Consider the following 16,812-nt stretch of genomic DNA (forward strand, 5'->3'; position numbering starts at 1 on the left):
ACGTCGACTTCAGTTATGTAAGTTACATAACTGAATTGGCCATAACTCCCACACCGCTTTGTATCGACGGGAGACACTGTCCCGCCAACTTACCTTCTGCCTCTCAGAGAGATGGAATACAGACATTGACGGGAAAGCGCTCTGCCAATGCAGTAGTGCTGGTTTAGCAATAAGTATAGACAAGCCCTGAGACCCATTCCAACAGTCCTAGCCTTTCTTGATTCCTTCCAGTCTGAGATACCAGTGCAGCTTCTACAACCAGTGAACTGCAGCTCTTCTCTATCAGGGATGCATGGGGAAGGCAGGCAGCAGCCAAAGCTCATAGCCACTTCCACTTCTTTCTGTGTATGGGGCAGCTACTAGGCAATGGCTTTGTCCTTCCCACAGTAGGAAAATCCCTAAGGTCAGTTATTGGGGGACAGATGGTACTGAAAGGTCAGATCCCAATAAGAAGGGCTGCGAGGAGTACGGGACGTCTAGGGGTCCTCCCTCCTGCATCACAGACTCCTGGAGAGAGAGAGAGAGACCCATTCCCAAAACAAAACTTCCTGTGGTGTGCCAAAAACAGGTTTTACTTGCTTCAGCAGGCTTACTCTGTCTTCTGGAGAGAGTGGGGCTTCTCCTCAGAAAATAGGAAGAGAAAATAGAAAAAGAGGAGGCTACTCTGTTAAATACTAAGTAAACAAAATTAAAAAGAGAGATTGTTTTCTGAAAATTTTTACTCACAGCTGGAGGATAGATTTTATGATATAACTTCATGTTAAACAGACCTCAAGTACCACTGGCAAATCTGGCTTTCTTTGGTGCATTTTTAGTGGTTTGTACCATAAATATAAATTTAATTCCATTATTTTACATTTTTTTAAGATGGTAGGAATAATACCTACATAGGAAATCCTTGCCATAATAAATTGGTGAAAAAACATCTCTCAGAATGGTCGGAGTTAGACAAATAAATTAATCCAAATATGAATAAATTCTAATCCATCATACAGGCAATACAGGATTTCTTTTCAAAGTTACCTACTTACTCCTGGGGGAATTCTGCGTGACTGTGCAATGCAGAATTTTGCAGAAATTAACGTGCATGCAGAATTTCCTTTCCCCCACAGAAATGGGCTGCAGTGCTGTTAATTGCCAATAGGGGCTGCTGGACCCGGCAGAGCCCAGCTCGCACATAGAAGACCCTGCCAGAGGGAGGGGGAGGGAGCTAGAGAGTTGCTGGCAGCTGCAGTTCCCAGCATGCCCTGAGGAAAGGAGAAGGCAGCGCGCACAAAACTCCGTGCAAGCCTGGGACCGAGCATCAAGCTTTTTCTCCCTCTGGATCCGTGGACTCGGGGTGTGTGTGGCTGGGCTAGGCTGGGCTCTGGGAGGGGGAAGGTGGCAGAGAAACAGGAACTGGGTTGTCATAGGGGTTTCTTTAACTCCCTACTCCTAGGGGAATTTTTGTGTGTCTGTATTGTTACCAAATTACCAAAATTATTGAAACGGGCATGATTATGTAGTATTATTTTGACAAATATTTGCAGAGTTTTAAAATGTGCGCAGAATTTTTAATTTTTTGGCACAGAATGCCCCCAGGAGTACCTATTGTGCTTTGTGCAGTCTTATTTTAAATTTTTTAAATGGCAGGACTCCCACCACTTTCTGTGAGATATTGTTCAACAGTCTAATAATAAATCTTTTGGGAAGTTATTTCACTGATATTAAGCCTAAATTGGTTTCTTCTTAATCTCATCCCATTACTTATAGCTAAACCCACCTTTTACTACTTTGGGAGGATGGGAATACTGTCACTTAGCCAAGCTATGTGCAGTTAGCTCTTTTAGTTAGTAACTCATTGTTACAGTCAAATAGAACAGTTGATAGCACGGCTGACAAACTGGAAGCAATTCAGAGAAGGGCAGCAAAAATTACATATGCCTGAGTAATTTTTTTTCTCTTCTTTGAACTCCTTCCTATTTACCCATATTTCTAACTTCTCTAGATCCTTTCCATTTATTTGTCTCTCCCAAGTTAGTATCCTCAAGAAATGGCAGTAACATGATGTTCCCTCCCATTCTGTGTCATGCTACTAGATTAATTAAGTTGTTTGTAAGAAGGCACTTAATATCAACCCTTCTGATACTCCACTAAACACCTCCCCCAACTCATTACATTGCTGGTTGATCATTACCTTTAGTTTGTCCATCAGCCAGTTTTCAGTCCCTGTGGCAATGTTGAAATCTAAGCCAATTGGAATGAATTTTGCAAGTTTTCATGAGAGACTATATCAAATGCTTCACTGAAATTTAGATATGTTGTCTTCTACATCATTCCTTTCATCAGCTAATTATAGAATTCTTTCAAAAAGCAATCAAATTTGAACAGACGTTTTTATTGTCAACATGTTGCTTATTGGCAATATTATTTTATCGTAGTGTTTAGAGAACCTTTAACTTTGCTTTTATTTCAAAGAGATACTGTGTTTTAAAAAAAGTCATGAACATTTGTTCTTGTTTTATTATAATCTAGAATCAGTCAGACTTGTCAGATGAAGAACTGAATGATGATCTTCTACAGAGTGACAATGAAGATGAACAAAATTTCAGGTATGTGTTCTACGCACCTCAGGGAGGTGGTGTTACTAAATGGGCATAGAGAGACACTCACGTTGCCAGGAGCCACAGCTAGGTTGCCACAAGGCAGTTTACATTGACCTAACCCTGCAGTGTAGCCCAGGCTCCAGAGTGTCACAGCTAAATACAAGATGAAACAGATTGTTAGACATAGAGTTAGCACATGCTGCAAGAGACAATTCAAGGGGACGTGGACAGTTAATACCTTTGCATTCCTAGGACAAATAGGAGTCCATGATTTTTAGTGTCTAGAAAAAGTGAGGAATTTAAGCTCCCAGGCTCATTTTTTGATGGTGTTGTGCAGGTTTCCTGTAACCCACTAGCCCTCCTGTGTCCCATGACTGCAAAGGTGTTAACTGTCCATTTCACCTTGAATGGTCTCTTGCAACATGTGTTAAGTCCATATGCAATTTGTTCAACCTTGTATTTAGCTATTGACACTCTGAGTACCTTTCTTGGACTGGAAGAAGAGCTCTGCAAACTCAGAGTGTGTCTACACTGCCACTTTCAGCGCTAAAACTTTAGTCATTCAGGGATGCCTTCTCCCCCCCCCCCCGAGCGACAAAAGTTTGAGCACTAAAAAGCGCCGGTATAGATAGCACTTTATCGCCGGGAGCGCGGCTCCCAGTGATTCGGGGTGGTTCTTTTTTTATCGCCGGGAGAGCTTTCCCTCCAACGATAAAGCGTGACTACACTGCCCACGTCACAGCGTTGCCACGGCCGTGCTGTAACGTGGGCAGTGTAGACATACCCTCAGAAGCTTGTCTCTTTCACCAATGGAAGTTGGTCTAATAAAAGATATTATCTCACCCACCTTGTCTCTATAATATCCTGGGAGCAGCACAGCTACAACTACACTGCAAACAATAGGTATTCTTACTGACTTTTAATAGAGTATTAGGCATCAGGAATGCAAGATATTCAGGTAATCATTGCACTAGTAATGCTATATAGTAAAATCTGTTCATCGAAATCAATTCTTGCAAAAATTTCCATGTTCTAGAATAAGGTTGTATCTGCGTTATTTGCTTTGAAATGCCTTCCCTTGTATCTGGATATATCCATAACATTTTTTGTATAAACCAAATATGCTTCTACTGTATTTATGGCTGAGAAAGCAATTGTAATCTTATAATTGCAGTGGTTTGTAAAACTATCCCTAAAATTATCGCTTGACCTGAAATTGCTTATTATTTGTTTTCAGCCCATCATTTAATCATATAGTTTGAGCTATAAGACATTTCAGCTATGCAATCTTAACTTTCAGTTAATGGGTTTTAGTTTTTAAATCATTGATATCAGCACAAGTCCTATTTCTCCATTCCCCCCTCTCCCCCCATCACCATCATAAGCCATGACTCCTGCAGAACCCCTGGAATGCCCCCTTAACTTCAAGAGGGTATCTGACATCCTCTGAGTCTGTGGAGGGTGGCTCCAAATGCATGAAATTTGAATCGAGGACTGTATTGTTGCATCCCTTCTTGCACCATGCAGTACTGAAACTTATACAAAGACTTGTACAAGGCTTTAGAGATGAACAGTCACTCCCTGCCACATGAATGTTCTGTGGTGGTGGTGTGTCCCTAACTCACTATATGCTGTTTGAGGGTACAGGCTAAAGGGGTCATATGGTCCAATACAATATATCTGACAGCTTGGAAAGCTCACTCTAGGAGACAAAGTGGTGTCTGTCCTAAGATTTTTTTCCCACCCGCAGTCCACATTGGGCAGGGAAGGGAGGAAAAGGAGGTAGCTTTCTCTACTGCAGTTATGGGAGTAGGGTCAAACTCCCTCCATCCTCAGACTAGCAATCTGGGCACATGGTGCTGTTCTCTCAGCAGAATTGAGCTAAAGAGCCATCAAAACAGAAACAGGATTTTCCTTTAAGTAGGAGATACCTAGTTGTGTGTCCTTTATTTCTTTCCCCTGCTACCTTTCCCTTCTTGTGCTGTGCTTGGGGTGACCAGATGTCCCGATTTTATAGGGACAGTCCCGATTTTTGGGTCTTTTTCTTATATAGGCTCCTATTACCCCCCCACTCTCTGTCCCGATTTTTCACACTTGCTGTCTGGTCACCCTAGCTATGTGACTGCACAGGTGGTGAAAGGAAAGAGGAGAGCACTCAGAATAGGCAGTAGTGCTGCCCAAGGGGAGGGAAACTGAGGCCTGGTCTATACTAGGAAATTAGGGTCGGAGTGCATGGGTTGAGAAAAATTAGATCCAACCCCTGGTGTTGGCAGTGTTACGTCTACCGCCTCTCATGGAGGTGAATACCTGCGCTGATGGGAGAACCCTTCCCGTCTGTGTATGCGGTGTCTTCACTGAAGCGTGCCACTGCAGCATTTTAACTGTGCATAAGCCCTGATTTATATGAACTATTACTTTTCCATCTCTGGCAGCTGTATTACTGTTACCCTTGGGGTGAACGCTTTTGCTGCTTTTCCCTCCAACTTCCACTCAAAGCCCTTCCAGGCTGGGGCCAACTTGGTGTACAAACAGCATACAAATCTGTTTAGATCTTGTGGTCCCAAATTTTGCAAAAGTAGATCCCTTTTAAGATAACTTGTAGAATTGTAACATGGTAAAGGAAAAAGTTTTTAAAAGTAAAACACCCCTCCAAAAACATTTTTCAATCAAAATGTTCAGAAAATCAGTAATGGTGCATTTCAAGTAAATACAATTTAAAACATCATATTTGTGAATCAACTTGTTTTCCTACTTTCTCACCAAATCTTGAGTTGGAGATTAACTGTTTTTAGGTGGTTGTGATATCAACTGTTGCAAATTAAACATCAAAACTTAAATTCTAGCCTTAGCTCATAAGAAGAATCTGAGTTTTCAAACAATTTCTTAAATACTGTTTTTAGGTTCACACAAATTCTGTTACTGATATAAAAGAATTTTTTTAAACCTCCACAGGTCACCTTTAAAAGACAGTTCTTGACTGTATAAATTGTATTTTTTTTTTCTGAATGGAAACTTAAATCTACCATAATTAATACAACAATCTAAATTCAAATTGCTTGTTTCTTGTCTACATTAATATAGTAATAAAAATGATTTAGTAGCTTACTTGGAGGTATTAGAAAGTAGATGCAGTTGAAGTCATTTTGTGTATTTTTGTTAGTCTGGGAATTAAAATTGAATCCAGTCTGCTTGGTTACCATGCAGGACTTCTGCCAGCCTAACCTGTTAGACCATCTGGTTGGTTTGATTCCCCTGGTCAAATAATCTGCAGCTGGTGATAAGCTGTGGTACAGTATGCATTATGAGTTTATGGCATGCAGTCAAGTTGATGTGTGAGCTATATTTTTGTTCAATAATTTAGAGTACATGTATTTGTCTGCTCCATTGTACTAAATCCTCACAAATGTAGTTAATTGGTATATTTTCAACTTTGGTCTGAATCTTTTTTCCCCCTTCCACTGCAGTTCTCAAGGTGTCACAGTTAGTCTTAATGCTACATCTGGCATGGTTACATCATATGACTACTCTGAGAACGCTAATGATCATTCGATAGAACATGAGTCGGAATATGACCAAGGGGAGGACGAAATAGCTTATGACAAATCGGATGAACCTGAAGTATACTCTCAAGAGTACACAGGGGAAGGACAGTATGAAGGCAATGATGCTGAGCTGACAGAAGACCAAATAGAATATGTGGAAGAACAGGGAGAGGAAGAAATTTACAATGATGAAGTGCTAGACCTTGAAATCAATGAACCTCTAGATGAATTTCCAGTGAGTTTCTTTCTATTGTATCTCCAAAGATCACATTGCTTCACGTGCATCGGTTTTTAGACTGATTTGAAATCTGTTTACTTCCCTAGGGAGGGGGGGAAATTAGACCTATTATCACTGTCTGCCAGTTTCTTTATCTAGGCTGTGACAAAGTTTGTGTTGACAGCTTGTTTGGCGGTAGGTAATGCTCCTTTGTCATGCTGGAAGGCAGTTGAGAACCATGACCTTGAGGGTTGTATCCTTAAGGAAGAAAACAGCTTTGTGTGGTGGAGATACACTGCCAATTGTTAGAAGTACTTAATGCAAAAGCTTTTATCCAGGCTTTAGACAAGATCTGATAAAGTCCTTCCAAGGTGAAAAGATTATTGACCTGCTAAAGACATCTTTAAGGTGCTAATATTCCAAAGTGATTGATGTCCTGCTCATTCATCCTTTTTGTAACTGAGAACTGTCTAAATCTGAATAAAGAGATTGGAGTTAGTTCAGAAAATGTCACATGCATAATTTGATATCTTTTAAGCAGCATACAGAAGAGCATGTACTGATTTTAATTGCAAGTAAATATATTCCATAATCGCAGTTTAAACTTCATGCATTTAGTAAGAAAAAAATCTGCTTAAAATATCAGCTGACATATTCTGAAAAGTTTTTTGCTTTCTTTTTTATTCATGTTTGTACAGCATCTAGCATAATAGATGCTTGATCCTTGTTTGGGCCTTCTAGACAACACTTACATACAAATGAATAATAGCTGTATACAATTAGTAGAATAACTTTTTAAAGAATAATGGAATATTTTATTTTTCCCTTTTTAAAATAAAGATGGCTATTGTCAATATAGTGCCATGGAGCAGATGGCACTTCAGACAAGCAAATATTCCAGATTTACCTCCAAAGAATTTAAAATCTAAGGGCATGATCCTCATCCCACTGAAATTAATGGGATATTGGTTGTGGCATCAGCTGGATCACACCATATTAGTTATCTGTGTTGCTGTACAATGTTATTAATATAATATTGTCAGCGTTAAAGCCACTACAACTGTCCTAAAAACCCTGCTAGATTAACTACCACGTGTAATAGAAAATCACAGTAATAGCCTGGATTTTGATGAAACCTGTTTTCAATTGCTGTAACCTATACATGTATAGTTCTGAACTTTTACACATGTGGCCCTTCCTTGTAACTTCCTTTTATAATTGTTTTAGGATGAAGATTATATACAGTCATATAATGAACAACAAGGGATGGAAGAACAGGAAGAATATGTAGCTGAAGAGGAATTGGAGGAGGTTGCTGATTCCCAAACACCTACAAATGAATCAGAAGAGGTATGTCGTGCACCTTACAGAAATCTTGAAACAGTTACTTATTGCAGTATTTATAATAATTTAGAATTGTTCAAATTGCTGGCTAAGAATTAATGCCAATTGGCTGCAAGCTGGCTAAATGCCAACAATTCTTGAAATCATCACTTTGTTTTTAGGATGTATGGTATGTTGCCGAAATGTTTTACTGTCCTTTGCTAGTTTTGCTAGCATCTGTGTTCATTTCAATTTTTTCTAATGAAAGTGTTGGATTTATTTTTTTTTCCCCTGAAAACCCGAAGGCAACAGATAAGGGTGAAGGGCATATTTCCTTTAAGGTTTACACAACTGGAATTTTTAGGTGGGAGAATGATGATAATTCTGCACGGTATCTGTGATTTTATACATACAGTAGAACCTCAGAGTTACAAACATCAGAGTTATGAACTTAGTAATCAACCCCACACCTCATTTGGAACCAGAGGTATGCAATCGGGCAGCAGAGACCAAAAAAAGCCAGTACTGTTAGATGTAAACTACTAAAAAAAAGGGGAAAGTGTAAAAAAAAAAAAAAAATTATTTGACAAGGTAAGGAAACTTTCTTTGCTTGTTTCATTTAAATTAAGATGGTTAAAATCTGAATTTTTCTTCTGCATAGTAAAGTTTCAAAGCTGTATTAAGTCAATGTTCAGTTGTAACCTTTTTAAAGAACAAACATAATGTTTTGTTCAGAGTTACGAACAACCTCCATTCCCAAGGTGTTTGTAATGCTGAGGTTCTACTGGATATCCCTAGTAACTGTAATGTGACACCTCCGTGCCCAAATGAATATATTGGGGTCAAGATGGTAATATTTTCAAAAGTGCCTAAGTCCTACATTCAAAGGAAATGTAAGCATTTAAAAGCCTAAGAGTCATTGAAAGTCGAAAAGAAAAAGACCCTTATGTGGGAGCATCTTGTGCGTGGGTCTGAAAATTCTACAAGCTTCTCCTTGCAGTTTTCTCTTAATTCTTCCATCAGGAAAGACAGTGAAGTCCCTTGTTCCCTTCTTACAGAATTAGACAGAGGCTTGATGCCAAAAACCCACAGGTATTTGCTCACTGGCTACAGTAGGAAGGGGTTGTACTTGACGCTTCAGCATTAACTTGCAACAGATTCCTGGTGGGGGTAGTAAGGAGATTTGTTGTCTTCCGCCTGTCCAGGAATCTGCTGCAGTATTACTTTTATCTCAAAGTTAATTTATAGGATCTATTGGAATACTCGTTGAGGTGGAATGGCTGAATATTGGGTCTTGTGTATGCTAAAATGCTTGGTTGACCCAGCTATGTGCTCCGGAGTGTGGAAAATCCACACCCCAGAGGGATGTAGTTAAGCCAACCTGATCTGGTGTAGACGGCGCTAATTCAGAAGAATACTTTGGTCGACCCAGCTACTGCCTCTTGGCTATATATATACGTTGAAGTTATGCCTCTGGAGCAATTCATGTAGATAAGCCCTTGGTTCCCTCTCCAGAGTACAAATCAATCAGCTAGTTCAACCCCAAGAGGTTCAAAAAGTGGCATTTTTGTTTGTATCCTCACTCAATTTTAGAACTTTTCAGTCTCTAGTTGTATCAAATAAACAAACTACACTGGAATAATCTTCTTTGGTAGATTAATATTTAATAAACATTTTAAAGTTTTAGTAATGTTTTATAGATCCATTTAGTAATACTTCATTTTGTGCATTTGTTGGCCTATAAACACCCTCCTTCTGGTACTCTGCTGTACTTTGACTATCCAGAGCCAAGGTCTGTGTATTGACTGATGAAAGCACAGTCCATCATGTTATTACTTAAAACAGATCATTGTATGTAATTAACACCCTGACAAGTATTAAAAAAAATTGTGGAGCAGAAACCTAAAATGTACTGCGTAATTTGACCTTAGTGGGACTGTGAAAATGCCAGTCTCTAAACTTGCATAATTTTCAGTCGTTCTACAGTTTGAAACTACACCTTTTCAGCACATTGAACTCTTGAATTCTGCAGCTTTCTTTCTTACTATTAAATATTCTGGAGGTCAGAACAGAAACTGTACTCTGCACCCTGATGAAGCAACCTTTCTCTTTAGGACCACCAGGGTGTAGTTGTGGGTAAATAGTTTGATGCTAACAGATTCCATCTTATGTGCAATATGACTCTACTTCAACATTTTGTTGCAAAGTTATAAATTCATAGAGGAAAAATGAGATTACTTCTGAAGTAATCTCAGTAGTAATTCTTTCAGAGATTCTTCTGGACAGCTAAAGAAGACTCAGAGGCTGAGCAAAATCAGATCAGTCATCATGAGTTTACAGTTTGAGACCTTAGAGGAGTTGGTTTGCTGTTAGGCATAATATGTCGTAGACTCCTTTCCAGGAACAGCAGAAAAATTTAACCAGCTCGAACCCACTGGGAAAATGAGACAAATTGTTTAACTAGAAAAGACATAATTAGTAAGCTTGCATATATGCACCCTGTATATACTTTATCATCTACTTTTTCCATCAACTCAAATCCTTGGAGATTCTTTTTAGTCATTGATTTAAAGCAGATGTTGTCAGCCTATGTATGCCCAAATTTTGACCTACCTTAAAGCTGACTGTACTTGCCCTGTAGTCTATATTTTGAAAGAGAAACTTCAGACTGCCTCAGATTTATAATTTGAGCACTGCCTGCCTGCAGTTTTTCAGTAAAAGCAATTTACTAATGAGCTTTGTTCCTTTTATTCAAAGGAGAATCAATAAATTCATGATGTGTGGTGTTATATGGCTGTGATCTTAGCTGTTTATGTTCTTGCTATTGACAAAAATGTCAACAGTATTTGATCTTCATTATCAGCTTGAAAATGCAGTGCAATCGAAAGTGTTGGTAACTGAGATCCACCTCTTAGGTAAAGAAAACATTGTTTTGTTTGTCCTGCCCATTACTAGCCTTCCTGTCCCTGGGAATGGAGATCCTCCCCATTCCTGAACAAAGCTGGAGTATTCATTTCTGCTACATTTCCCCTGCCTTTCCTCTCCCACAATCATTGCCCCACTTCCTGGTTGTAATCTGCTGGGTAGAACGTGCTTGTGCTCATCAGTGTGGCTCCTATAGCATCTGGAGATTCTGCTTTTTAGCAGAATGACAGTATCCTAGTGACAAAGCAGACAGAGACAAAGCAGAAGTTAAATGCATCTCTCCAGCATGACATGGAGTATTAATGCTAAGCCTTCCACATTTTTAGTGGTTTAATGTATGTGATTGAATAATAGATGGATTGTGCTTTGACCTCTGTTAGTCTGATACCTGAACTCTCAGCTTCAAGCTCTCATTCACTGAAGCAACTGATTTCTTCATGTTGATGGAGACATTGTGTGTATGGAGACATCTCCATCATGTTGATGGAGAATAAGTTTTGGATGACAGTTATTTATTTTTCTCTGCATAATCCTTCCACCCCCATTTGGGGAGGCATATCATTCTGTCCATGGTAATTAGTTTGTGATTTGGGACAGAAATACTGTTGAATCCTGAAGTGTAGCCCAGCTGTGGTGTTCCACAAAATGCTACTCTCATTGTGTTTGTGGCCAGTCCCTACAAAACTAAAGGTTTCTTTGCTTTTTGAATTGGAGTTTTGTTATCTTTTGGAAACACTTAAATTATCACTATATTGTAATATTCTTTTATTATAGTGTGCCTCAGGGCACTACTCATAGACTAGGACCCCACAGTGCTAGGTGCTGTACAAACACAGAACAAAAAGATGGTCCCTGCCCCACAGTCCATATAAAATAGCCCTGCTGGTAAGATTGATTTTGTGATAAGGAACTTCATGTAAACAAATTCTATTTGAATGAAATCTAATGCTCTCTTGTAAGACTAAAATCAGAATATATATTAACTTTCATCTTGAAATACATATTACGCATAAACTCTGTATGTAAATACTCTATGAACATTCATTTTGTTTTAAAAAATTTCACTGCACATGCAATTATATATTTGGTGTAAAAGATAAAAGGGAGATGATAGCTGCTAAAAACAAACTGCAACTGTATTTTTCTGGAAGTAATCCCTAGAGATTCCCACTCCTGGGTTTCTAGACACAGCTGTGAGATTCAACAACTGCCCAGAATTCAAAAAGTTAGAACTTTTGGAGGAGTCACTCATCATAAGACCCTAGTGTATACCCAGAATATCATGTTCCTTGTCAGTTACTTTTCAGACTTAAAAAAGCTAATACAGTTCCAGCTCTCATAGGGAGTTTTTTGGGGTTTTTTTGTGTCTCTAAAACTTCTGCATTTACTGAGTTTTAATTACAGGGAAGTATATTTCCTTTTGCTAAAGTGGGATTTCCTTTTTGTCCTAGCATTCTTTCTTAATTTAAAAAGGGGGGAGGGTTGGCACAAGGAACTTAAATTGGGAATAAGATGTCATATTTTGGAAATGTATTTTAAACATAACTAGGGATATCCTGTTTATATTTGCTTGTGGGATCATGTTTGCTGCTTTAAGCAAATGAGGAATCACTGAATATATGATATCAAATATACAACACTGGACTCTGGCTTTTACAAGTCGTCCATGAATAGTGAACCTCATTAATTTTCACTGGATAGATGCCATCGTGAGAGAGGCTGCTCTGTGGTGAGGGTTTTATAGATCCAACTCTTCTATATTACAAAGTACATTCACATTTTTAATGGGTTAGCGAATCCCCCGCCCCAAACCTAGACTTTCCCTGGGCAAACTTTGTGCCCCTTGCTTACACGGAATAAATATTGCTATAGTTTATTTGTATTGTTGTGTCCAGGGGCCAGCCAAGAACCATTTTGTTAGGCAGTGTATAAATATAGAATAATAAGTTCCTGCATCGAAGAGCTTACAATCTAAATAGACAAGGTTGACTCAGGGTAGAGGAAAGGTTGTAACATATAGAGGGAACACAGTGATTGCTTGCAAATCTCATGCAATTGCCTTGATTTAAAAAAAAAAAAAATTCTGTGGGGTTTTGTTAAGAATTAGCTAAATAGAGAGCAAGGAAGGGAGAAGTGCAGTAGAAGGAAGCGCAGTAAGCCAGATAAGATGAGAGAAGAGGGAAGGAAGGGAAGTGGGGAAGCATGGAGTACAGCTACAGAGAAGATTGTGTGTGTGTGTGTTGTGAGAGGGTTTGAAGCTAATAGCTAACTGACGCAGGAGAGAGAGAGAAAGTACAGTAGATCCGCGGTTACAAACTGACCAATCAACCACACACCTCATTTGGAACCAGAAGTATGCAATCAGCCAGCAGTAGAGAGACAGACGTACAAAAAAGCAAATAGAGTACAGTCCTGTGTTAAACGTAAACTACTTAAAAAAAGAAAGAGGAAAGCAGCATTTTTCTTCTGCATAGTAAAGTTTCAAAGCTGTATTGAGTCAATGTTCAGTTGTAAACTTTTGAAAGAACCATATGTTTTGTTCAGAGTTATGAACATTTCAGAATTATGAACAACCTTCATTTCCAAGGTGTTCGTGACTCTGAAGTTCTACTTTATCCAGAGTGATATGCTGGTATAATTTGGCTTGTAATTTTAAACTTAGTCTAATAAAAACAATTTCTGCTTAGAGTTCCATTGAGACAAGTTACAAATGTTGCTTCAGAGAATGTTTGTTTCCTATTAAAACAGTCATATTCAAACCTCAGTGGTTCGGGAGCCAAATTAGCCATCAGCGTTACCCAAAAAAGCCACAGTACTGTGAATTCATTGTTTCGTTTATTATAGTACTATATTTTTGTAATTAAACAGTATGACAGGAAATATTTAGTTTTTCTCTCTCTAATAACTTAGATTGGCTGATAATTAAATCAATGTTTTAATATCACGTGCTGCAAGCAGCCAGAGGAGACACATTAAAGAGCCATTTGCGGCTCGCAAGCCTTAGTCTGTATATCACTTTCTTAAAGTATGCACAGTCCAATATCCAGATGTCATGACATCAAGCTGCCAAATAGGATTGACAGTTACTGAGTGTAATCTCTTACATGTTACTGTATTTCTGAAGAAGTAATAATATTGACTACTTTTACCATATTATTCAGAATGTGACCTTCCTTCCCAAATTAGAACTCATTAGTCACCTTTTTATTCATTATTCCAGTCATGTTGATGATTAGTATTTATTATAGGTCTAAATTCTGCTTCAAATTGATGAGTTTCTTTTCTTGGTACAAAAGGCACATAACTTTAAAAACAATGATAATCTGTGACTCCTTTGGAAAAACACACTAAAACAAACCTCTCAGGTTGGGCATCATTAAGCCAGTTTCTCAAGGATGTCAGCACCCTGCCATTAGTGCTAAATATGACTAATTAGCAGTGGAAATAAGAATTGTGGTGTGTTTAAAAAAAAAAAAAAAATTGGGTAAGAAACATGGTTTACTTGAGCACACAAAGGCTTTTATTCCTTTTCCGGAGGAGCTGAAAGATTTCTTCACTATGTGTGGATGAATCCATATCAGCTAAACTGGAAGAATTCCTCATATTGAATTTGACAATGAGGTTGACGAAAGGTATTTTGGTGTATACATGAGTTTCCTTGAATATTAGACTCTTTGTATTCATCCATCGAAAACTGGAGGATATTTGTACTGGCGTTGATGAAGAATTGCAATTTAATCATTCATTTCCTGGAGAGCTCCCAGAATTGTTTGTAAATAGTTGCAAATTTGAAGTCAAGGCTGCAATAATCAAAGATGTATGCCTGTTGCAGAGTGTGGATTGCTGATCTAAGCTGGGCTTTCTCTGCTCTGGAATACTTAGGCCAGAACCTAAGAATGGTTTGGCAGGGGTCACAAATCCAAAAATCCCAGATTACTCAATTCCACATTTGAAAAGTAGTTTTACAGTTATCTGTTTCTGTAAAAAAAAATTATCTGATTACATGTAAAATAATGGAACACAATAATAAGTTAACAACCCTACAGCCAACATTGTAAATGGAACCCCTCGTGAATCGCATGGGCACATGCTGAAGGGTAGAAGGTTTCTTTTTGTATAACTTAACCTGCTGGACCCTTTAACCATATATTAGGTGATGTGATTAAAATATGAACAATGCAAACAGTAAGCAAGAACATTTTTCATGCAGAAGTGCTACATAACTGCTAAGTTCCAAAGTCTCAAAATTCTGGCAGAAGAAATTGTGCTATTGTCCATCTTTACTCTCAGATGTTCTCATCGTGCAGAGTAAAGTTTACAAACTTGCTCTCCTCTCAGGACTTATGCTCAAATTTGTATATGCTTTGCCCCAAAGATTAAAGTCTATTTCTTACACACTAGAAGGAAATCTTAAAAAAAAATCCACAAAGAGTTGATGAAGCTCTGCACCAGAAGGATCCAGTTCCAAAATCTTACGTTTATATATGCCACCATCAAGAATGTGTAAAATAAATATTTGAAACACATTTGAAAATTGACAGGCGTAGTGTAGTCTCTCTGCCTTCATTCCCTTACCTAGAAAATGGGGATAACATTCTCTTTGTCTCCTGTATAAAGACCAGTGGTTCCCAAACTTCGTTCGCGGCTTGTTCAGGGTAAGCCCCTGGGGGGCCGTGAGACTCTTTGTTTACCTGAGCGTCCACAGGTACGGCCACTCACAGCTCCCAGTGGCCGCGGTTCGCCGTTCCTGACCAAGAGTAGATAATGCCTCTATAGAATACAATTGTTGAGACACATTCATTTTTCACAGAAGCTATGTATAATTGTCTCATATGTTTCTTGTGGTATGATTTTTGTTTGCTAATAATTTGTATTTTTTACTAAAGGACAATTTTGTAAACTTGCAAGCTTTTCAACAGATACTTCCTTATTTAGTTTATTAAAATTCTACAAAACTTCATATTTCATTACAAAATATTTAAATACAGCTGTGGCCCTGATCCTGCAATCTGATTCATGAGCATGCCCCCCACGTGGAGTCTCAAGGGTATGGGTTCCTGTAAATGGGTCAGATTGCATGATTGAGGCCTACTTCTGTAAAAACAGTGGCAAGGAAAACATGTCAGGTTGGAAGAGACATGAGGGAGGGAAAATTGATGTCAATAAGACTTGTGCTGCCAAGTCACTTAGGTGCTTTTGAAAATCTCGTCCATAGATGCCTAAGTATAGACTAGGGGAACCTTACTTTAAGTTTCTATTGTTGAAAATTTTGGCCACAATCATTAGTAGAAATGCCTAAGTTTAATAGGTAACAAGAGTTTTAGAGTGCTTGGGTGAGCCTAGATATTGGGTTATATTACCTCTTACCAGAAAGTGGAGATAGGAAATTCAAAGTAACTTTTACCCCCATAAGAGAGCCAATAACAGTTGAGCAATCAGGTCATTGCTGTTAAACAGAGCAAAGATCAGGTTTCTTTTCCTTTCTTCTTTCTTTGTAAGACTATCTTGACAGTTTTAGCATTCATTGCTACCTTTTGAGGTAGGAATCACCCTGTGAGCTTATCCATCCAGATTCTAGGTTCTCTGTTTCTTTTAAAAACACAGGCATTTGGGTCTTGGTTACGGAGTTTTACAGAGATCTCCTATGTCTTCCCTACTTAAATCACAAGAAAATGACTTGTCCAGGCAATGCAGAAAGAAAAACGAAATGCAACAGATGTTGGCTGCAACTTTATTATATTAACATACCTGGAAATACCCAACAATAAATTGCATAGTGCAGGTCTTCATTAATTCTTCTCTTAATCATGTCCATCTCTTTGGAAGGGCTGCCATCAGCTCTCCTGCTTCTCGACCTGGTCCCAGCCAGCCTGTTTCTAGGACCTAACGACCCTCCCCATGTATGAAGGTTAAGGGAGCCTGGAAAAATGGTGGGGTTGTTTCTCCACTCTACCAGATGTTAGCAGCCCCAAAGCACCTTTTTCTGGCAGCCTTAGGGGACGCCTCTTCCTAAATCCACTTCCAACTCCTGTTTATCAGGGAATCATATACCCTTTGTAATGAAAAGAACGAGGAGTACTTGTGGCACCTTAGAGACTAACAAATGTATTTGGGCATAAGCTTTCGTGGGCTAAAACCCACTTCATCAAATGCGTGGAGTGGAAAATACAGTAAGAAGATATATATATCTACACACACAGAACATGAAAAGATGGGGTTG

At 38.7% G+C, this 16,812-nt stretch overlaps 1 protein-coding gene across 15 annotated transcripts in view; it reads left to right on the top strand.

The window, feature by feature from the left end:
- Positions 1-16,812, top strand: part of RBM33 (RNA binding motif protein 33) — a 145,419-nt gene that overhangs the window by 22,293 nt on the left and 106,314 nt on the right. For all 15 annotated transcript variants that reach the window (XM_024100986.3, XM_065582738.1, XM_065582739.1 and 12 more), the window contains 3 exons: positions 2,515-2,591; positions 6,050-6,362; positions 7,572-7,694. In XM_024100986.3, coding sequence (XP_023956754.1) covers positions 2,515-2,591; positions 6,050-6,362; positions 7,572-7,694 — 513 coding nt within the window. The remainder of the gene's footprint in view (positions 1-2,514; positions 2,592-6,049; positions 6,363-7,571; positions 7,695-16,812) is intronic.

This window comes from Chrysemys picta, chromosome 2 (genome assembly GCF_011386835.1).
Source record: "Chrysemys picta bellii isolate R12L10 chromosome 2, ASM1138683v2, whole genome shotgun sequence".
NCBI lineage: Eukaryota > Metazoa > Chordata > Testudines > Emydidae > Chrysemys > Chrysemys picta.